Source organism: Phaethon lepturus, unplaced genomic scaffold, assembly GCF_000687285.1.
Source record: "Phaethon lepturus isolate BGI_N335 unplaced genomic scaffold, ASM68728v1 scaffold42152, whole genome shotgun sequence".
Lineage (NCBI taxonomy): Eukaryota > Metazoa > Chordata > Aves > Phaethontiformes > Phaethontidae > Phaethon > Phaethon lepturus.
The window spans coordinates 2,971-26,444 of record NW_010524886.1 but is presented as its reverse complement, the minus strand read 5'-3'; the positions used below and the strand labels follow the sequence as shown (position 1 = coordinate 26,444).

General features: G+C 41.7%; 1 protein-coding gene across 1 annotated transcript; it reads left to right on the top strand.

Moving 5' to 3' along the window:
• Positions 1-2,859: 2,859 nt before the first annotated feature.
• Positions 2,860-23,165, top strand: LOC104617309 (transcriptional-regulating factor 1-like). Its single transcript, XM_010282587.1, is given in 16 exon segments — positions 2,860-4,236; positions 4,840-4,889; positions 4,982-4,984; positions 5,654-5,804; positions 6,739-6,987; positions 10,400-10,766; positions 11,362-11,422; positions 12,194-12,333; positions 13,061-13,164; positions 14,349-14,424; positions 19,273-19,361; positions 20,205-20,318; positions 21,108-21,296; positions 21,783-21,991; positions 22,639-22,741; positions 22,744-23,165. Coding segments are annotated over 16 exon segments (3,504 nt in total). The 3' UTR covers positions 22,966-23,165.
• The last annotated feature ends 309 nt before the right edge of the window (positions 23,166-23,474 follow it).

Below are 23,474 nucleotides of genomic sequence, written 5' to 3'. Positions count from 1 at the left end.
TATAATAATATAATATAATTTCCCCACATTTTTACAAATGTTTCGGTGTAACTGTGATAACTCTGTAATCTATCTAACAGACAGCAGAATGTCCCAGCTCCCAAACTGGAGGTGAGTTGAGGATGCTGGAGAAGAAATCTGAGTGCTTTTTTTTTTTTTCTTTTGAGGAAGGGAAAAGAGGTTTTTGCTAATGCCTCAGATATAAAACCTTCTTGACTGTTTTCTAGTACTCTGAGAACTGTTACAGGTAACCCCCAGGTGAAAGGGTGTAGTAAGTGAAATTTGGTGCATGCCCAAGGGCTGACGTTTTCTCTGGTGACCACAAAACTAGCTGTGGCTGCTGGTGCAGGCGGGAGCATCTGCCACCGTGGTGCTCCTGCCTGTGGGAAGGGTAGGGGGTCAGGGGTCTGGCTGGCCACTTGGTTCATTTTTATGCTGAAATAATGTTGCTTGCTGCCTTAAAACAAAGTGTTCGTACTGTCCCCTGAAATTCGTGTGGTCTTTTAATTGTCTCTTGGAGACATTGATTCTTGCTCACTGGTTTTTATTGTTATTATTTCTGGTCTTTGACTAATATTTGTCACTTCAAACTTTAAAAAGAAGGACCAAAACCAAGAAACTTGGCATAAATAACACTGTTAATAGGTGAAACGGGACTTACATCCTATACAAAAGGCGTATCAATGGATTCATTAGTACCCTGTTTTCATGGGAAGATGTGTTCAGAGCATCTCAGCTGAGCTTTCTTAACTTGGCAGGTATAAGAGGAGATGCATATTCCTGTGTAGGATCCCTCTCTTCCTCTAGAAGTTGATGGCCTTTCAGTGTGAAATATCACACAGTGTTTATTTTTATGCCCTTTGAATGTTTTGTGGAGGCTTTGTTTAGTTTCCCTTCATAATTTTTAATAGGAAGTCTTTGAAGTTGGTTGTGGCTGAAAAATTCTGTTGGCAGCCGGACCACTCATTGTTGACTCCTATCTTTTTTTAATTGTACACCTATAAAAATCTGGAAGGGAGTGTGTTCAGAGAAACTATGAGGCAATGTATATTTCTGGAAAGCGGAAATAAACTTGCAATTATTCTCAGCCATTATTTGTCACGTGAAAATGTTACATGCTAACGGCTGCAGATGGTTTACACAAAAACTGTGTACACACTGAAAGCCCTCTTCATTGAGAGCTATGGTTTTCTGTCATACATTATGCTAGAACGGAAAAGGGCTTTTTTCTGCCTGCAGCTATGTATTCCTCTTATTTGCTGTTGCAAGCGCAGACCTCCTTAATATGCATCTGGCGATGGTTAAAATTTTTGCCATCAGTGACTTCACATTTATCCATCTAGTTCAAGTATTCTTCTAAGTTTAAAAAGGTACATCACTACTCAGGAGTCCTTGGTGGAAAGCATTATGTTTAGAAAGGCAGATGTGAAGAAGGCTGAGTTAAAGTTGTCGTCTGATATTTTTGTGCTCTTGTTAAAGTTCAGAATCAGCTTTTATGTTAAAGCATATTTATGTGTGCATAGGCATATTGTACCTCTGTGCATGTGGGTGTTTGTAGACACAGTGATTGCTTCGTACTGTGGAATAGTAAAACAACACTATAATGTGCCTATGTATTTTATTTTATTAATTGAAAACAGTACAGACATGTGTAAAGTGTTACTTTGAATTACAGTTTATACAGTAAAAATGATAAAAGGTTGCATTCCATATAAATTAGTCTGTTAAAATAATGCAAAATAAAGAAGGAAGGGGTGAGAGAGTAAAACAGAAGTTGGAGTTCAGTGCTCCTGATGTGAGTGATCAAAAAAGCTTTCCATGGGCTGGTTTGGTCTTAGCATTAATCACATTCCACATAGATGTAGCAAACAAATCTACGTGCACAGATGCAGTTGGCTAATTTATGTTTGTGGCTTACGCTCATTGCCATGACAATAAATAAATCAGTGTTGCATCTTATTCTTCAGTGGTGCTCTATTTTCATACCACCAGTGGAAACCTCCTGTAGATATCCTGGAAGTTGTGAGAAGCTATGGAAGGCTCTGTGCAAATCCCAGATTGCAATGAATTTTTCTGTGTGTCCTTTTAGATGCTGATACCTGAGTATGGTCAGCTTTGTTCAAAGCCATGATTGTCTTTTACCTGCCTTTTCAGGGCTTTGTGGAGGCACCCGTGGTGTCTGCAGTACTGGACCTTGTGTTACAAAATGGGCGTGTTGCTTTTGACAACAAGGTTGTACTACACTAGGAAACATGACTTGGCTTGATAGTCAACTGTCTGGCTAAAAGTAGTCATGAGGGAGCAGTATGTGGCCAGGTAAAACTGGTTCAATGTTCGTATACTTTAGGGGGAAAAAACATTTTTGAAGAATAAGCCTTTATTGGTTTGGCAAAATGATTTTATCAGAGCACTAGAGAAGAGACAGAAAAATGGGATGAGATGAAGCAATCTAACTGCTCTGGAATAGCCCTGCTGCAACAATTTTGCATCTGATTATGTATTTCAAACTAGGAGATTTTACAGTTTCCTTTGAGGCAACAACAGTTTATGCAGAAAGCCAGCACTTACCTTGTCTTTCTCTTACTCTGCAGGTGCCTGGCACGCTGAACCTATTGATCAGTGTAGGATTTGTGCTGTGGTCCATTTATTGAAGATGTGAAGCAACGTCGAGTCCGAGATTTGGAGTTACTGACAGACTGGAGGAAATCTTAGTCCTTGTGATGCACATGGGCATGCTGAATTATAAGTAATTCTGGCTTCTTTTCCCCTCCCCTCCCTTCCCCTCACTCAGCTATCTCAGGGTTCATAGAGATTTCAATGGTTTGTGTGCCTGTAAGTTTGGAACAGAAGTGACCAAAAATGGGGGACCAGCAATTGTATAAAACTAACCATACTGCCAATAGCAATGAGAACTTGTACTACCAACAACACCAAATGAACTCACTTCCATCTCTAAATCATAGCTATGGGACATCTGTTATGGATGCGCCCCAGGCATCCCCTCTCTCCCCGCAGTTTCCCCAAGATTCAAGAGACAGTATAGCTTTGCCTGTAGGTTCAAAAAGTCTTGGGTCAATGGATACATCTAGACAAACCAGTTGGACACATTCTGGCTCAGGAAACCATGTCCCAGTGAGGAACAATTTGAATAATCAAAGCGCAATGTGGAGCCCCCTCGGGCAGGGGGAGTCCCACGACGGATACCAATATTCTTACTCTCAACCCAGTGAAAATCGATCGCAAAAAATTACCAGTGGGGTTCTGCATAAATTGGACTCCTTTACACAAGTATTTGCTAACCAAAATCTGAGAATTCAAGTCAACAACATGGCTCAGGTTTTGCACACCGACTCGCCGATGGTGGATAATTCTGGTGACAGTGCGCTCAGGCAACTGCTGTCCCAGAAGCCAGCAGTTGAGCAACAGCCTGTAACTTCCAGTGTACAAAGATATCAACCACTGCCACAGCAAACGCACCAGAATTTTGCAAGCACACAGCAAAAGCAACAAATGCAAGTGATGCAGCACCAACAGTTGTACTACGACTACCAGCAGCATTTATCACAAATGCAGATGCATTCTGCGTTTCAGCAGGGACAGACGCACATTCAGCAAATGCAGTCCCAGCAGCTCTTACCGCAACAGATGCAGCACTTGCAGCAGACTCAGTACTACGCTCAGCCACAGCAGGGACATCAGCGGCTCTCGATACAGGAGATCCAGCAGCAGCAACAGACAGCTCGGCAGGAGCAGCAGCGGCAGTGTCCAGTGCAAATAGCTCAGTATTACCAAACGCAACCTGTCATGCAGCAGTTGCAGCAGCAGCAGCAACAGATGCAGTTGCCGCTTCCTCCCTATCACAGGGAACCCGATCCAAAGACTATGCATGAACCACACCAGTACTCTCAGGATCCAAGTCACCCTGTGCAGCTTATCCAGTTGGGAGCAGTGCCTCAGTATTGCTACCAAGATCCCCATGAACAGTACAGGCACTTGTACCCGCAGAGTTTACTGCAGCAGCAAGATCAGCAGAAGCAATACCCGAGTGAGAGCAGAGCGCCGTCTCTGAACTCCCATGTTGGCCTCACTCCACCAGCAACCACGGAGGATCCCGCACGGCAGGAGATTAATTCTGTAGGTAATGCTGTTCCTCATCGAACTCTTTTGCCATCCTCGGGAGTTCATCTGAACAACAAAAGCTCTCAGCAAGACTCTCCCAGTGCCACGTGGCCTCAGGTAGGTAATATTTTAGATCCGTGCTCAGCCAGACTTGTTTTGCAGAAGAGTAGCAAGGTGTGGAAATGAAACGGTTGCAGGAGAGCTGGAAGGTTAGGATGCGAGCAGTGGGTGTCACTGGCATGTTTTGGGGAACTGCATTAACAGACTTCTCCAGTTTACGTCTTGGGGTTGGCTTCAGGCCAGGCTGGCGGCAGCACAGAGCTGCTGCTGCGGCGCTGCTGCTTCCCTCGCAAGAGACTTTGGGAAGTTCTGCCTCGGTTTCTGGGGCAGAGGGACCCAGTTACAACAAAGTGCTCTTGCTAATTTTTCAAAACCTGAGGGCTCAATTGTTCAGGAAGAGTTAGTCAACTCCCTCTTTCCAAAAGTAATACTTCTGGGTCAGAGCAAAGGCTTCAAACAGCAGGTGAGCATAAGAAAACTTGCACTAGCCATGCTCACAGAGGCGCTGATTTGGTAGAGACAGGTAAGGCTCTCAACTCAGGCTCTTAATATTAGTAAAATTGTATGCAAAATGCAAACATAATGCTGCGAGGACCTTCATTTATGCATTAGTATTTCCTGAAAAATTCTTTTCTCTTCCCCCCCTCCCCCCTTTGATAGCAGGTACAACTGTCAGATGGCAGACTGCAGCCACTGTCACCAGAACAAAGGTATTTTTAAAAGATTTTTTTTGTCCTTTTAATTTAAATATGAGAAATACAGAGGAATGCTGCAGTTCAGAGGGAGGGGAATGCACTCTGAGTAGGTAATAGTTGTTGCTTTTCTGGAAATATCTTTAGTTTTGTGCTTTGTGGATTTAAGTTTGTGTGATTTGTACCCTCCCCCAGCAATAAAATCAAATCAGTACTTTGTCTTTCAAAAAAAGAAAGGGGGGACAGGAGACGGGACAATGAAAAAGCAGAAGCAGGGAAGCAGTTTGCTCTCAGTCATGCATTTGTAAGAGAAGGGATGATGTGTGGTTTGGATTTGTATTTTTGGCAGCAGGGATCTTCTGTTTTGCTTAAGGTCTCACCTCTGAGGGGCTGAGGTGTCCTCCAGCACGGTTGTCTACTATAATCAGGGTCACTGTATCCAAGTTAACTGCTGTCACGAGTGGTGAAATGTAGGTCTGTTGAGATAGATAGGTCTCATGGGTTCTTGGACTTCTCCATACCAAGGGCCACGTTTTGATAAGCATGTCCTACTCAAGACTTTCCTTCTCCCCATCTTGGGAGCAGCTTATCTAGGTTGTTGCCCACGTATTCCACAGCACTCACCCTGTGCTTACTTGTGGTTTCATAACCATCTAGCTGTAAAATTTTATTGACTTCCTTGATGAAAAAGCTTCCTCTGCAACAAGGGGAACATGCCAAACTAATGTCTCTTCTTCTGTTCCATGCTAAAAAAAAAAAAAAAAAAATGAAAACTAAAATAGTGGCCAGAACAGAGAAACACTTCCTGAGAGACCTGATGCGAAGAACAAGCTAATGTGTTCAATATGCTTGAAGGAGTTTAAGAGTTTGCCTGCTCTAAATGGTCACATGAGATCACATGGAGGAGTAAGAGCATCTCCTAACTTCAAACAGGTAGCAGTTCATTTTACTTCAGTATCTGGTGCTCTCCTGTCTGTGTTGATGTTTGCTTGCTTTGCCATGCTTTGTGTTGCTGTCAAAACTTGTTCTTCTCAGTGCTGTTTTGTTATGTCCTATGCTGTGTAAGTAGAAATGCACATAATTCTGCTAGTTTATAGGCCAGAAGTCTTGCTTTAAAGTCAAAGGCAGTGGTGGAGGACATAACAGTGCCCCTCTCTGTTTCTCTACATGTTACAAAAACACCCCACAAAGTCTTGTCAGGAGCATCTTCCCCCCCCCCCCCGCCATGTTTGTTTATTATATTAGAAATATCAGGAACATCAAGTCTTCCTTATTTTCATTTGGACTACTTGCATGACTAAGGGATGTTTATTGGAAGCCTTCCCAGTCTTTAATTGAAGGAGCAAGATTGTTGAATCTTTGACAGCTTTCTTCCCAAGTGTTTTAGTTCTATAGGTATCAACAAATACCAAACCAAAAAATGTGGGTTTGAATTGTTCTGCATAAAAATAACTTGCCCTGTCAGTCATTCTCTCCTGATATTTTACAAATTCTGCCCTAGCGGGGAATACCACAGGAAGGCAAAGAGCTACCAGAGTTATACCATCTGTGTTTTTGTTTTTAGGTGGGTGATGGAGAATTCTGTCTTTATAGTGATAAAAAGAGCACGTGTTTATCTCCCCTCCTGCAAGTTACCTTGTAAAGATGCTTAATGTGGTTATTTATCACAGAAGATGAATCCTATGTAGGAGTCATAAGTAATCTGCCAACGTAATTCAAGGCAAATAAAGAGTCCGAGAAGCAACGCTGTTGTGTGTTTTGTAACCCTGGCCACTTCTTTTCAGCCACGGTGCATACATTGCGTAGTGTATCGATCCAGAAGTAGCCCTCCCTCACTCGGGCTGAAAGCCTTTAATTGTCTGTACAGGATGAAGGAGAGAAACCACCACAGCAGCCGCTGCCTAAAGAGGTGGATAGCCTCGCGCCCATCGTCATGCCAGTGTCTGTCCCTGTAAAGCTTCTATCACCCGAGCCCAGCACGCAGCCCTCTGCCAGCACTGCCACAGTCAAAGACAAGCCTGCCAACTCTGTCTCAGATGATGAGATGCCCGTTCTCGTGAAGATGACTTACTCTCCACCGTGCAGTCCAAAAGTGGCCAACCCCTGCTCATCCTCTGTGAGTGCTGCATTTCTTGCCACTAACCGTGCTGTGCTTGTTAAATCCCTTTGCTTGTAGTGCTACTACTTTCTAAAATGTCCGTATTTTAGAATATTTTCTGGAATCTTAATGATGCCTAAAAAAGGCCTGTAGCATCACAGCATTTCTTCCTCGATCATTTGACGATATTAATTTTCCCTTTGCTGGGAAATCAGAACCTCAGTTGAAAATAAATCATTTGAAATTGGAATATGATATTCTCTTATCCCACTAGAACCAAAGGGATTTAGTATCTTTTTACTGTTTTTTGTTTTTTTCCTTTTCAGGCTGCTTTGTTTTTATGTTATTGCTTAAACTCAGCAGTTTTATTTCTTCCTGTTTTTTAAAGTCAGATATACGTGCTTCCCATTTCAGCTGAAGATAGGAGGGCACTGTGCAGTGCTTATGTGTGCTCGAAGCCAATATGAAGCTTGCCGACTCAGTTCTGCAATGAAGTAATTTTTCCCTTTCTGTCTGAATGCATCAGATCTAAAGCTTAATCACTAGGAATTCTGATACAGGAAAAACAGCTATGCTTTGTGCTTTCATTTCGCTCATAAAACTGAAATTGTCAGGCAGCACAAGGAATTGATGAGTACTTGAATGAGATGTGAGAACGCTCTTTATTGTTTTCCTGAAAGAATCCTGGAGCAAGTAGTATTTATTTCACATTCCAGCGTAGGAATAGATGCTGCTCGTTCCTTCAAATCCATGCTTGCAGACTATGCTGTGATAAGAGATTACTGGGGAGTACTGTATGGTGTTATCTGTATAATGCAGAGAAATACTCTTGTGATTACTTTTTTTCCTTCTCATGAGGCTGATGGCCAAATGAGGGGACAGCATATACCTTCATGGATGACTCCTTATAAGTATTTGTGTATTTATCACACACACACCCCAACCCTTCCCTCAGGCATACACGCTAATTTTAAATATATAAAAATCTTTTACTCTCTTCAGACAGAAGTTTTACACCTAAACTTCCACTCTACTGTGGAAGACAGCATCTCACAATACGTAGCAATACAATTTTTCTTTTCTATTTCTAGTTTCTGGAGAGAAAAGGGACAGTCTTTTCTGAATCCTTGAGCTCTGAGTGGGAGATCTTCTCTAGAGACATCAGAGTAGGTGGCATGGGCTTGTATATTTCTGCAATGTATGTAAAGTGACTGTGATTAAATCCGCCAGTGTCTGGCTACATGTGCATTCATTCACTCAAAATTATGCTTCCAGTCTTTATTACTGCCCAAGCAAACTAAACTCATGCAGTTTCCTCTATGGATCCTAGCTTTTATATAAACATTAGCATTGGAAACGTTCAAAGATCAAAAGATCTACAGTTCCCTCCTCTTCTGTAAAGAGATTGTGCCATTAGAGACTTTTTTTTTCTAATACCAAAAAAGCGGAGCTGTGTTGCATTTATTTATACCATGCTTTGAGCTGTCCAGAGAAGCTCCCACAAAGCTTATGGCATCAGTAAAATCAAACAGCAGAAGGAAACTAAATATTCAGCAAGGCTACAGGACTGTGATCTGAAGCTAGCAGTCAAGCTAAATCCATCAGGATCTACTCAGAGTGGCTGTATTGAGATGCGGCAGCAGGGCCCACAAGGATGCATTCAGTCTTGGATAATGAGAATCAGTTCCTGGAGCTTGAGAAAAGTATTGGGGTGATTCTGCATTGAGAGCCCATGGACATCAATATCTCCTTTAATATTCAATGTGATCTTTTTTGGATAGTGTTGGCATAACCACACTGAGGCTAAGGTATACTCTAGGTGAAGCAGCATAGGAGACAAAGGTGTAGAGGACTCCTGAGATGTTGTCGTGGTTAGTTAGCTTTATGCTAGTGAGAAAGGAGTACCAGCTCTTTCACATTTAAAGAGCGGAACAAAATGAGCCCTTGCTCAAACACTTGCATCTGACCTTCTGCACTGTTTTTTTTTTTTTAAGGTTTGGTTTGCTTGGAATTTTTTCCTGGATTTTAGTGTGGGTTTTTTCCCCTTTTTCCTTTTTGAACGCTAAACGTTCACCGCTGTGATAGACTATGTCTGTGGTTACAGGTAACCCTCACCCTTTCACTGTTCTGAATGTCCATTATAAACACAATTCTCTGTAAAGCTGCATTTTTTCCCTGCAAAAGGAAAACTTTTCCAAAACTTTTTTTTTTGAGAAAAAAAAGTCAACAGCTGTTGGAGAGGATACAGCCATGATCTAACAGAGGACAGGACCTTTGTAATCAAAAACATTTTCCACAAGCTGGAATGTATTAACATAAGGGATAAAGGGTGACAGCACTAATGCTCCTTTAACATGATTTTTATTGGGTGAATGTGATTCTCAAGAGCCACCCCTGGTGTAAATATGTATGTTGTCTAAACATACATTGTAGTAATTTACTTTATGTAGTAGTAGAATTTACCAGATGATATAGACATTCTGGAGTAATTGTATCTGTCAGAAAATTTTCTTCTGCTTTCCAAGTTTATCCTAAAGAAGATCTACAATCCGAACATCTGAAAGCAGTATATTTAATACTGTGTTCATCTACCAGCTTCTGTGTGTTCTTAAAGCACAACCTGAGAACCTGTTTCTTTCTACCTCACCCCAACTCCCAGAAATCCAGATTCCAGGTTTGCACAAATTATGAGCCTTCTGTTTCTGTGGACTCTAGGGATTTATTGTTAAATGATTTTTAACATTCCAATTCTAGAATTCTAGGCATGTTACAGTGTGTGAATTTGCTAAATGGTCATCTACTACCCTTTTTCCTCCAAGGAAAGAGGAGAGAGTTAAGTTCAAGATTTGTTGCAGCTGGACTGTACTCAAGCTGATGGGAATGTAGTGATAAGAGGCAAAGAATTTGAATTTATTACATTTTTCTTCCTGCTGCTGAGTACTGCAGTAATTTGACTGAGCTCATGTGCATGGAAATGCATTGGAAAACATCACGTATAAAGTTTCTAATAAACTGTGACTGGGTAACAGTCACAACAGCCTCTGTGTCTGTGTTCCGGGCAAATAGAAGTGCCCAGCGTGTTCAGGTGGAGCTGAAGAATGGTGCGGGAGACTCATGGCCTGGGAGGGCCATTCCCTCCACTTTTCAAAAGCTGGCAGCAGCCTCTCCATGTCTGTGCCTGTGGCTCAGCCCTACCTTGACCCAGAAGGCTTGCTGAGGGAGGTGAGGGTAACCTGTCCTGTTTTTCTCACTCCCCTGCAGTTTCTGTGTAGCACCAGGTACTGTACTGACTAGGCTTATTATGGTGGTACCTGAATAACTGCCTGGTGGTAACAGCTTTTCTTTGGCTGTTGCCCTAAGCTGAAGGGGATTGTGTGCAGACCACACTTAAGCTTGCCTAAATACTAAAGTTCTGCATGTTTTCATTTAGGAAATCAGCAAAAAACCTCATCAAAGTGTTGTAAAATTGGAAGAAAACTTCAAACCGTTGCAGGACAAGAAGAAGTATCGACATAGACCTGAACCTCTCTTCATACCTCCTCCTTCCTTCAACTTCAGCATGTCCCACTCCGGTGCCACCCTGTACCAGAGTCAGCTTCGCTCTCCCCGTGTCCTCGGAGATCATCTGCTAGACCGGACGCATGAGCTCCCCCCCTACACTCCACCACCAATGCTTAGTCCAGTTCGGCAAGGGTCTGGTCTCTTCAGCAGTGTTATCACATCTCATAGCACTTCACATACTCAGCTGCCGCTTACTCCACTGACGCCTACTCCACGGGTGCTCCTGTGTCGGTCTAGTAAGTGTTGCATTTACAGAGTGGCAGTACGTAGTAAATACCACTGTCCTCTCTTCTTGTGTTACCACATTGATGATTTTTACGTGTGCTCATGTGCATGGCTGGTTCTGCTACTTCACAGGAAAAGTCCATCTTTATTAGGGTTTTTGACTTGGATTTTGTAGAGGTGGTGTTAAAGCATAAAGTGAATAGAGCAGCCTAACCAGCGAGTAAGGCTGTGATCTTTGTGTGGTCTGCCTCAAGAAAGGACCACGATGCCTCTCGTTGCATTTGGGCTTTCAAAGTGGAAGGAGAAGATGTGGTTTGAGATATGGGGTTCATTTTAAGTATTTCTTGTTCATTGCTTCGCAGCAAGAAAAGGTGTCTAATCATGCAAGATCAGGTCAGTAGAACCCTCTACAAGTTAGGATATTTCTGTTGCTTGTAACAGACTGTTTCTGTGTAAATATTGATAAAGGGTAACCTTTGCTAATAGACTTGAGTAATGCTGATGTTAACAGGGAGGTGTCAATGCAGCCTGGGAGATGGAGCATCAGCAGCGATACAGTTGTTACCAAAATACCCTTTTAAACTCAAACTCCAATTTTTGTTTCAGATAGTATTGATGGAAGTGTCATTCCGGTGACGCCTGGGCCTGGAGAACAGACTGTTGAACCGTAAGAAAAACAATGTTGTTTTTGTCACTGCCTTTATAAACCAGTTACAGCCTAGAGCATGTGGCTTGAAGCGTTTTGAACTGGGCAGGTAGTGTTCAGCTGCCTGAAATCATGTTGGGCTGGATGTGTTTAAGGTTGCTCTGGATAGTGGCTGAGGACATTGGGAGCAAAGTGGCTGTAGGAGACGTAGATGTTGCGGCTCAAAAATGCTAGGAGAGCTGAGAATCGCTGGAAGTGGAAAAAAAGGGTTAGTGATGGCTGGGAAGAGGGCAGGGCCGTGAGGAGTCATATGTTGATCCAGTACTCTTGCTTTTAGATATAGATGTATTTACTGTGGAGCTTTGGAGAGGTGTTGCCTGGTAGGTTCCCCAGGGCAGCCAGCAAATAGGATTGTCCCTCAGCAGCAATATCTGTTCTCTCTGCTGAACAGTGCCGTTCTCTATGGAGCAGAAAATTATTGTTTCCAGTATCTAGCCTCTTTGCTAGTCAGCACGCATATAGGCTAGTTTGTCTTGTCCATAAGGTATGATGTCTCAGTATAGTTTAAGTTATGTATTGAAATTTTGGGTTCCCCCAACAGATTAGTTCTCTCTAATACTCAAAGTACTTATCTCACTGAGACTAAAGCATTGCATAAAGCAGTCTGACACAATTTCCTGCCACTCCAGTGTAGTAAAAGTTTTGTTGGAAACAAAGCAAACGCTAATGTGACTTCCTTTTTTTTCTGTACATTGTGTAGTTGAATACTTACTTATTTATTTGTCTTTATAGACGGATAAATATTGGGTCCAGGTTCCAGGCTGATATTCCTGAGCTGCAGGACAGATTGCTAATGGAGAAAGATGTGCACAAGGCTACTTTGGTTTGGAAACCATGGCCAGAACTGGAAAACAAAGCCTTCCAACAAAGAGGTACAATTGCCACTCTAGAAGTTCAGACATCACCCTGTGCCTGTTGAAGAAATTCTCATTGATTTCTCATGTGTATACTGTACAAAATGTTCAAGAGAGCATTAATTACCGAGAATGCAGAGCAAGAGACCAGAACTGCAAATTACAGATTCAGAGTAGCAACATTATACAGTGGCACTTAAAGCAAAGTCTGGATGAGCTGTTTCCTGGTAGCCAAGGGGGAAATACTGTTGCTGGGAAGTGGTTTTTTGGGTACTGAACTGCATGGTAAGGGCAGAGATCACAGATGAGAGGCAGCTGGTGGCTCCTGGGCCTGTCCTGTGACCGTAACTGAGAGGAAATGTGATGGGCTCAGTGGCTTTTGCCAGTCCTGAGTAGAGTTTGTTCCTGCTTCCAGTATGATTCATTTCTGTTTCTCTACCCTGGCTGGAGCCTTCCTGGCACAGCAACATCACTGACCTGTGCGAGCCACTGCCTCACAGCCAAATCTCCGCCTCTGGCTCCGCAGTAGCCTGTCCCATCCCAAGCATGCACTCTGCAAATCCTGTCACATCCCTTCCTCAGTGAGTGATCCTAAAACCAGGAGATGAGGTCCTGGGGAGAGAGAGTATGAAAGCTGTTGCCCTGAACTACGTTGTCTTAGAGTGATGTTACAGAATCCTTGGCTCGGGATGTTTGACTGACAGGCTACTGTATTAGAAGTAAAATGTTGACTTTTTTCTGACAGTGGAAGACCTTTTAAATATGAGCTGTTCCAGTGTGTTACCTGGTGGAGGAACTAACTCAGAATACGCTTTGCACTCTCTCTTTGAGGCGAAAGGAGATATTATGGTAAGATAAGCTGAGAGGGGTGATATAGTCCTCTTCTGCAGATAAATTAGCATGCTTTATTAAATGGATTTAGATATGGTTATGTAAAAAAGATTTCTGATTGATTAGCAGTGATGCTTTAAACATCCTGTAACATTTTTGCGGAATGACTTTTCCCTTTCATTCTGCAATAAATTTAAATTTCAAAGCATTGCCTCTCTGAAGGCTTACTGTATATTTCATATAGATAAGATTACTTAGTTTATAGCCTTGGAGCTTTGAATGTCTCACAGTGCTTGCTCCAGCCCTGATATTTCACAAGCTTTATATTTGGTCACAGAGAGCTTAGTCCTCTTCTAGCCCTTATAAAAACCCTTTTTTGTATGAGCAATCACATCTACTTATTTGTTCAGAACTGTGAGGTAATTGCATACAGTTCTCATATAAATAATGCATTTCAAATATTTGCATTAGTTTAGTGATGGGAATGTTATTGACTAGGGTAAAACATCCATTTTGGAAAGACAAGGTCCTGTACCAGTTTCTGGAAAGCCAATTTAAAACAAAATGCAACTGAACACAGGGCTGGAATTAATTTCACAGGATTGTCTTAATACAGTTTTTTTTTAGTTTGTGTCCCCGTTTGCTTAGGCTCTGTTAGCTGTTTCCGAGGGGTCTGAAGCAAGTGACTGAACTTAACTGTCAGGACGTGAAATTTGCTATACCGGGGGGTCTGCATTGCCATGGGAAAAATTCTAAGGATTCACAAATAATCTGTCTCCCTGATCCAAAGGAGGATTGACTGTACTTGCTGTCATTCCTGACAGATGTTGACCTAAACAGACTTCATGCTATAAATATTAATGCTATCAAACCAACCATTAAATATTAGTATTAATTAACACTATCAAATCAAACACTATAAATGTATTTGTATGTTGCAAGCAGAAGGGAGGGAAGAGCTGGAAGTTGCTAAGTAATAGCCACAATTGTGCTCATTAAGGCAGGACAAGTGTGCATTAGGTGGTCTTCTGTGAGGTACAGTGTTAATGGGCCTTGGAGTAATGTGATGTGATTTCATATGACAAAAGGAAAAACAAGAAAAAATTAATTCATATCCTCCTATCAAATAGTCCTCTATATGCAGTTGTATGCAGCAGCTGACTGCATTTGCTAATTCTGTTTTTCCCTGCTTTTTCATTTAGGTTGCTCTTGAGAAGCTGCTGTTGAGAAAGCCAGTGAGATTGAAGTGTCATCCTTTGGCAAATTATCACTATGCCGGTAGGTTTCCTTGTGATCTCAGTAGCTGCTGGTGTAGAGTCCAAGGCTGGCATCCCAGGCTGGAGCATGGGATCACGCTGCACTCTCTGCTGTCTGCTGCAGGGATGGCAGCCTCTAATAGACAGGTGGTGTGGACAGTACTGCGTGGTAATTCCGGAGCCTGTTGTTACAAGTTCGGTAGTTTTTCACCTGACTGACGATGTACAAAAACTTTGCATCCGTGTTGCTGTGTAGGGTTCTACAGATCTAAAACTGCCTTGAGTAATTTTTTTCTTCTTGTCTGTTAAACCAAACTTTAATTCATTGATCTCCTTTGAAAACTGCTGCTATTTGTAGATTATAATTTACTAGCGGTACAGTCCTCATTTTCTGGTATGTAAACGTCTCCCATTATGCCTTCCTTTTCTGAGGTGGTGGTGCATGATAAATGCATATGATAATCATGAACATCTTTCCAGAGAGACAATACTGTAACTCTTGCTAGTGTCTTAGTACTGAATACAGAGCCTCCCTTTGCATGGATGTAGCAAAAAAACCCCCCAGGTCTGTGATGGTGACTTTGACTTCTTTAACAAACATAGCAAGAACTGCATTTTGGTGATGAAGCAGTAGTGCCCTGTGAAATACACAACGTGGTGTTAAGCCATTGGACTTGAGTTATGTCACCTAAGCATAGGCTGCAAATGTTTCTTCTCTGCAGCCTGCCATGTTACTACATAATGCTTAGTGGCCAACAACGGCTTGGACACACAGAATAGGGTTTTACATAAGAGATTTAAGAATTCATCTCCAGTTTAGGCTCAATAGGAAACAAGCCAAGAGTCTTCTGGTCGTCAGTCAGTCAATCACAATGTCCAGGAGCATATACTCATTTCCAGTTATAGTCATTGTGCCACAGAAGTATAGAAGCAAGCTAATTCCTGGCTGTAGCAGCTCACTGGAAAGATTCCCAAGTAACAAGGACTCTTTTGTAAAGCAACTCCTTAACCCCTTGGCCTGAGAACAAGAACAGAAACATGTTTGATGGCAGCTGATAATAAGAGTGAATAAATGTGAAGATAAGATTTTCAGTCTTGGCTGGGGGAGGTGCCTGGTGCCTTTGATAACAGCTCTGTTGCAGACCAAAGGGTGGACATGGGCGTGGATGGAGGAGGAGGACGTCAGCCAGAAACTTCAACCAGGGTCTCTTGTCTGAAGAGATGACACGGAGTCATCTCTTGATGAGATGACTGTATGAGACAGTCCAGGGCATGAGAGCAGAAAGATGAGGAGATATCCCAGCAGCATTGTCCTCAGTGAGCAATCTAATTAGCAGAGCAGATAAGAAATTTCTGCCTGTGTGGCATAGAAGGAGGGACAGTCTTTACTGAAGCACCTTCATGGTAGTTTCAGAAAGTGTTTTACTGTCATGCAGGGAGGAGCCAGGAGAGACTGATTTGTTTAATTGTTCACATAATATGACAGTAATCTGTGTTAACTAGCACTGACACCTGTGGACATCAGTGTATCTGAAGCAGGAAAGGAAGTTTGATTCTGCTTAATCACAGCATGAAACAAAATCTCACCAGTCTGGATTTAAGTATCATAAAATAACAAGAGAGAACATTACTTACTAATGCTCTTGAATGCAATGTGTGATTGCAACTTACATTGACAGCCATGCTCTAGCACCATGCAGCAGCTCTTGAATAATAGTTTATTTGAGGTTGATAATCAGCCACACAAGGCATGTGGGAATTTCTCACAATCTAGTGCATGAATAGCTTAATACAACTTCAAGTGCCATTTGTTTGGGTTAACTCTTTGGGCTTTCTGCTCCTTACTTGGAAATCACAGCTCTCAGGCACTGCCACAAAACAAAGCATGGCACTGACTCATGAGAATTAACTGATACCACAAACAATAAATATCCAAACATCCTTAGCATTGCCCTTGAATGAGGGTACAAGGGAATAGCTCACCTGTTGGCTCATGAGGGAAGCAAGTTGTAAAACTTGAAGCTTTTCTGTTGTGTGCCAAGAGGACTGGGCAGGCTGACCCAGGGCTGCTTGGAAGAACACCCTAATCTCTGTGTACTAATGCTTTGCCATCTGCCAGGATGGTGTTTTAGGGAAGAGAGAAAGAACACGTACCTGATACAAGAGGAGTGCTGTTGCAGACACTTGAATTGTTTTCATTTGAACAGTGGCATTTCTCAGGTCTGAAGTTTTCCTGCAGTGAGAATTGCGGGAGAGATGGTCTCTGAAATAACATGCTTCAGGCAGTCTGAAAACTTCTTGTACATGCTGTGATAGGGTGTGGATCAGACCAGCATATGCTGTAGGTAATAGATTTGAGCCACCTCTCACAGGGGGAGCTCCCTGTGTGTAGGTTTAGACCCCTTGAAACCCACAGATTGGGCCTAGAGTCCCCAGATTTGTAGAAGATATTGTCAGTTAATCAGTGCAAAACCAGCATGGCAGATGATGAAAAAAAGTAGAATATATATCTAAACATAAAGATCAGCTTTAAAATTTGGTCTGTATTCCAAAGTCCAAAATTCATTCTTGCTGCATTGCAGATATCTCTCTATACACGTTCTCTATATCTCTCTCAAGCTAACAAGAGCAAAAGTGGTTTCCCAGCAACCAGAGTTAAAAACAGCTTTTCTTCTGTTTCTTTTCCTACACAGGATTTATTCTATTAATTAGGTTACTTCCAATTAACCTGCATAATCTTATAAGGGTCTCTGCTAATACCACCATTATTGGGGAAACTCTGTAAGGCCTGAATCCTCCATAGGTGTATAATAAAATTAGTTCATGGAAGTGATTTCCGTGCCCTCCCCGCCCCCCAGGAGGGTGGGGTAGGGGCAGGAGAGCATGACTAGAGAGGCTTGCTGAAAGCTAAAATCTCTCCTTTGATGTTGTCATGCTTTTTAAAGTTATACTTTGGTATAGTAGAGCAGGCTCCTGGACTGAAGCAGTACATTTACCCCTGCCCAAAGGGAGGGTAAATGCAAATGACTGACAAGTTGTGTAAGAAGGGAATGATGCTGGTTCAGGGTGGGAAAGATGGTAAGGCAGTGTCTCAGAAAAAAGATCTTTGGGTGATAACAGAATAAAAAAACTTGTGGCTTGAAGCCAGTGCCTTTCCCTGATGCTTAAGAGAGCTTTAGTGTAAATCTCTGTGGAAATAACTAATGCATGCTTATATCTAGTACTGGAAAAGCCTGCAGAAAGCAGGTTGCAGAAAAGTTAATTTTGTAGATTTCAGCCTATGACAGGGTGGTGAGATACCTGCTCTAAGCTTGTGAGCCTGGGAGTTGAAACTGAAAAGCAAAACATTTGCAGTTGTTAAAAACATCTTCTTTATTTTTTTTTATATAGACATAAATAACCTGTAGAGTTCAATACCATGCACGGTGCCAAGCTCAAGTTAATTGAATTCAGTGCAGAGGCAAGCATTTCTATGGAGAATGGTAACATTGACAGGAATATTAGGGATTTCTTTTGATAAAAGTTTTAGATGTTACAGAAACTCTCAGACTGAAGTAGAATTTTGTCATAGTGTAAGTAATTTCAAAGGCATCAGCTTTATGTCTTCTTGCATATCCTTCCTTTAATGTATGTAATGCTGCCCACTCTTACGAACGGGACACTGCTTTGATGGAGTAGAGCAATCCTGTGTTCCTTCTGTTTGACTAATACTGAGGAACCACAAATTCATTCCAATTTAAATGTTGATTTCTTCATGGGCAGTTAGGCTGGTGAAGCAAACACAGAATAACAATATTTGAAAGTTTTATACACAGCTTCCATTAAATGATCAGAAAGCACTTTGTGCATATTGCACATTGCTACAATCTCTATCTACTTGTGACCTCTATCACAGAGGATTTAGGTGTCTTCAAGCCTTGCAAGTGAAGACCTGCGAAAGGACCTTAGAAGAGTTACCATCTGGAGAACAAAACGATAGATGAACTTCTGTGTAGCTGAATGTAAAGTGGCATATAGGGGAATAAGCAATACAAGCTTTGCATATAAAATTATGAGCTCTGCGGTGATACTTCTCAGTTAGTGAGACCTTGGGATAATAATGCTAGTTCTATGAAAGCATCAGCTCTGTATTTTACAACAGCTTAAAAAAAAAAAAAAAAAACCACAAGTCAAATGTTAAGAGGCTAGAGAACATGGTGATGCCACTGTGCAAGTCTGGATTGCTTATATGTTAACTATTACGTGCCTTTCTGGTCCCTTCATCTCCATAGGAATGTTTTAGTACTGAAAAAGGTTCAGGGAAGTACAACAGTAATGACCAAAGGTGCGGGAGTGACAGAGAGGACATGCAATCCTGAATAGCATGGAGATGATGGTCAAGATTTGGAGAATGAAGGGTCATCTAGTGACGCTGCTGGGAGCCAGGAAACAAAAGGAGGTGGCTTTTCATGTGGAGGGTCTACTGAACTATGAAACTCCTGGGCAAAGGATGTTTTGGGTGCAAGAAGTTTAATTGGTTGAAAGTAAGAGCGGGTCAGCACTTGCAAGGATAGTTACTAAATAAGCAAATTGCAACAGACACAGGAAATCCCCTGTGCCAAAAGCGGTCAGAGGTCAGCAAAAATTAGGGAGAAGCATTGTATTTGCTTGCCCTGCTCTTACTGTTTCCTAGGCAACTGCCTGTGACCGCTGCTGGAGACCAAATACAGGCTAGATGGACTGAAGGTCCGAGTCACTACAGCCATACTTGTATTTGGGTAGCAGCAATCACTAGCATGTGCTTGAGGTTTCCCAGTTTGTTTTGGCTACTACCTCAACATAAAGGTGGTGGGTTTTTATTGTTTATAATGAATTCACTTTTTTTTTTAAGGCTCTGACAAGTGGACGCATCAAGAAAGGAGGCTATTCAAAGAGGCATTGTCCACCTACAGCAAAGATTTCATATTTGTACAGAAAATGGTAAGGTTATTTCTGTTCTATCAATTGTTTTTTTTTCCATTTGCTGCATTCTGTTCCCCTTCATTTTCCCTCCAGTGCCAGACAAGCTTATTGCAGGCATGGAGCCAGCAGTGGTTACAAGAACACCATCAGGAGTAGTATGTTCCATTTGGTGTACCTATGCATGCAACTGCACCACCAGTAAAAAACAGTTAAAAAAAAGATAAAATCTGATCCTCTTGTTATTTATATGTAGAGGTTTCCACACCTGGAATCAAAGTTGTGGCATTCCATGTGTGGGACAAGTATGGTGCTCTGCTATCATCTTGGTGTCCGCTGGCAGTTTGTTAAAAGGTACCTGAGTCGCTGGCACTGAGCCTTGTGCCAAAAAGGGTTGAAACCTGTTAATAAAGAGAGAATGTGTTTGGGCTTAATTTTCATGTTCTGCCGTAAAGCAGAAGAGACAAGGTGTATACATCTCAGGGCAGAATACCTTACTTGTTAGCTCAAATGTTGAAAAACATTTGGGTTTATGGGAATCACTCTTAATTACTAGATTTCTTGGTGGTATTGTGTGCTTGAGCTACAAAAGTATGTTGTCAGTCATTTTCTGACTAGACCGTAGAGAATCCCAGAGAAATGTACTGAAGCTGAAATAGTCAACACAAATTTGACTGAAAAACAAGAACTAAAAAAAAATTATTCTACAAAACTATTCCTGTTGTAGTCAAAACTGTCTGGTGTTTTCCCCTTCTATTTGAATGTTCAAGAAATAAAGCCTGCCTCTTGGAATATCTTTAAATTGTGTTGAATGAAAGAAAAAAAAAATGAGATTGGACTATTTCTGCAATTACTTAACTACAGGTTAAGTCTAAGACGGTTGCACAATGTGTAGAATACTACTATACCTGGAAGAAAATCTTGCGTTTGGGACGGAAACACAGAACACGTTTAGAGAAAAAGAGAGAGGAGTGTCTGGTAAGTCTAAAAGAATATGAAGAAGTTTAACACTTGATAATGTTTATGTTTGTTCTGTTTTGAGGAAGAGGTTGAACTAGATGACATAGGTCTCTTCCAACCAAAGTTATTCCGTAATTCTAAATTATGTTCTGTATGAGCATTCTGTGACCTCAGCTACACCAAGATTTTGTGTTCCTGGACTGTAATGGGATATAAGTGTTTTGACTAGTGCATCATCCAACTCTAGTCCAGCAATTATGGCTTTTGCTACTGATGAAGCAGGTAAACCTCTGTAAATTGTTGCTGTGCCTTGCACAGCTCCTAAAGGCTGCTCTAATATTCTAGTACAGATACTATTTACACAGACTAGCAGTGCAATTCTTTGTGTGCAAGGTCTGTATTACAGATAGTCCTAATATACATCGTTTGTTTGGTTTCTGGTTTGTTTTGTTGCTTGTCTTTTTTAAAATGTTGTTTAATTTGACTGTGAATATAGTGTACATTGCCATTCCAACAGTTGGGGGAGAGTCTTGCACCTTGGTGTCTATAGACTCTTAGAGCCACAGCTCTGTAATACAGATGGAGGGTATTTTGAGCACTGCAGTGAAGCTTCATGAGATATAGCTTGTCCATTAAGGTGTGGTAGCTCCAGCAAGACCAGAAGTTCATTCGGGATGGGAAAAAATACTGAAACCTGGAAGCAGATTTGACTAAGCAGCATGCTTGTCCAGTTTTGCCTATGTACTACTATGCAGTACTGTCTGACTTTGACCATATTTCTAGTATTTCTTAAATGCACTATTTCAGACAAGTGGAGAAGAGGAAGTGTTAGAGGAAGATGAGGAGATCGAAGAAGACAGAAAGGAAGAAAGGGAAATGCAGAAGTCTCCTGACCCACCAGCTATCCCTCTTGTTGGACCTATAGATCTGCCTGCCCTTCAGAGTCTTTCACTTTCTTCGTCCTCCTTCATCTGTGAAATGCCGAACTGTGGCGCTGTATGTGTGTTTTGTATATTTAATAGCAGGGGGATTGTGTACTAGTGAATTGTGATTTTTGGAAATCGGGTTTTTAGACTCTGCCTGGCCATTGATATCTCCTGACTGTTTTTGGACAAATCATTTTTGCTTGCTTTTAATTCCCACATCACAAAATACAGGCAATATGCTGATCTGTACATTAAATTGTATCCTGAGATGATGTGTTGATTAGAAATACTATGTGGTAACAGCTCTGATTACTATTTTGTTATACAACTGTAATTATAGGATAGCTCATTGGTTTGTTTTTGTTATGTCTAAGTTTCTTTAGAGGGATACAGCTGAGAGCAAGCAGCATTTGACCAAGTAGATTGTGTGTATTAATGTGTACAGTTGTGCTATTGTAATATGCATTCAGCATACTACTTTCTTCAGTTCCTGTTCCAATGCAGTATTTCTTGATTTATCTGTGTTTTAATTTCCTTCCACCCTACTCTCCATCAGGTGTTCAGTTCCCGACAAGCGCTAAATGGCCATGCTCGCATTCATGGTGGTACGAATCAGGTGACAAAAACCCGATGCACCATTCCAGGCACTAAGCAGAAATCTGGTACGCAGAGCGGATACTGCTCCATCAAGAGTTCACCTGCCCACAGCACAACAAGCGGTGAGACCGACCCAACAACAGTTTTTCCTTGCAAGGAGTGTGGCAAGTAAGTGAATATCACTGTCTGCAGTATCGCATCGCATTTGCCTATTTATATTCCAGTTTAATAGTGTTGTGACAAACTCTTTGTTTTGCTCTGATGGTCTCAAAAGAACAGTTTCCCCTTAGATCGCGTGTCCTCATGCCAAAACCTTCAGAGCTTGGCTTGCATGATGCTTTGGATGCTTCCCCTGTAGTATTTACTCCAATTTTGCTGAATTTACCTGTTAGAATTTCAACGTCTGACAGTCCAGCTTCCTGCTTCATCGCAGACTTGCATGTGATGGTGGGCAACTTTCTCTGTGTTTCTGTACTTGAGTTTGTCCATCCTGAAGTGGGATTTCTTCAGTTTTTCCCCTGTTCGAGATTGTGGTGAAACTAAGTACAGGGAGAATTAGGGTATGCGGCGATACTGAAGCAACTGTGGGAGTTACAAAATACCTCTGGCAGAGTCAGAGTAGGCCATTTTGATACTGTCAGGATGCATAAATCTGGTAGTCTGTCCCTGAAATTCTCACCGTGCCATTTCAGACTTTGCTGACTTCTATTTCAGGACAAGGAAGCAAATGTACTGATAGGTTGTTGAGTCTTTTTTGGCTCAGTTCATCAGAAGCAATGCATTTTTATCTAAATTTCTTTTCCTTTAAAATTTAGGGTATTTTTCAAAATCAAAAGCCGCAATGCTCATATGAAGACTCACAGACAACAAGAAGAACAGCAAAGGCAGAAGGCTCAGAAAGCTGCTGTGGCAGCAGTTTAGAAATGCCAGCCACTATTGCGAGAACTACTGGGCCAGTTGGGCATAATTTGGTCCCTCTGGATCACATGAGTTTGGTTAAACATGTTGAAAATGTCGGTGACATTGACGACGATGTTGTTCAGGAGCTGGGTGATGTCATGGAAGAGAATGAAGTCATGGATGCTGACCTTTTGTTGGATGATGAAGATGCAGATCTACTGCAGGATGATGCTGAGTTGTAAATAAAGTTGTTTGATAAAGACAACTACTGAGCACACCCTGAATGGATCAGTCAGGAAACCTGGACTGCTCGTTTATTCCCCACTGATTGTAAACTACCTGTTGAAAATGATAATTCAGGTCTAGAAAAAAATCTGCTTTTTTCCCTTTTTTTTATTAATTTGTGTTTTGGGGGAAAAAATAAATAATTGGTACAACTATTCTTATAAGGTGTTTTTATCTGAGCTCATTTTGCTGATAACTTCCAAGGCCACTAATTAGAGTTCACGGTTCTGCTATCACTTCCCTCCAGACGTTCCTGGTAGGATCTTTAGCCTTTAACTCTTCGGAGTTTCATTTTACCCTGCTTACAAGAATGATCTTCACACACTTCTAAGGGAATACTTTTTGCCCATACTGGATCACTTCCAGCATCTTCTAGAGACTAAATGTCATCTCTGTTAAGGAGATGATTACATTCTTTGCCTTTGTGCTGTCATTTTAAGGGAGGTGGAGAAAAAAAAAAAAGATT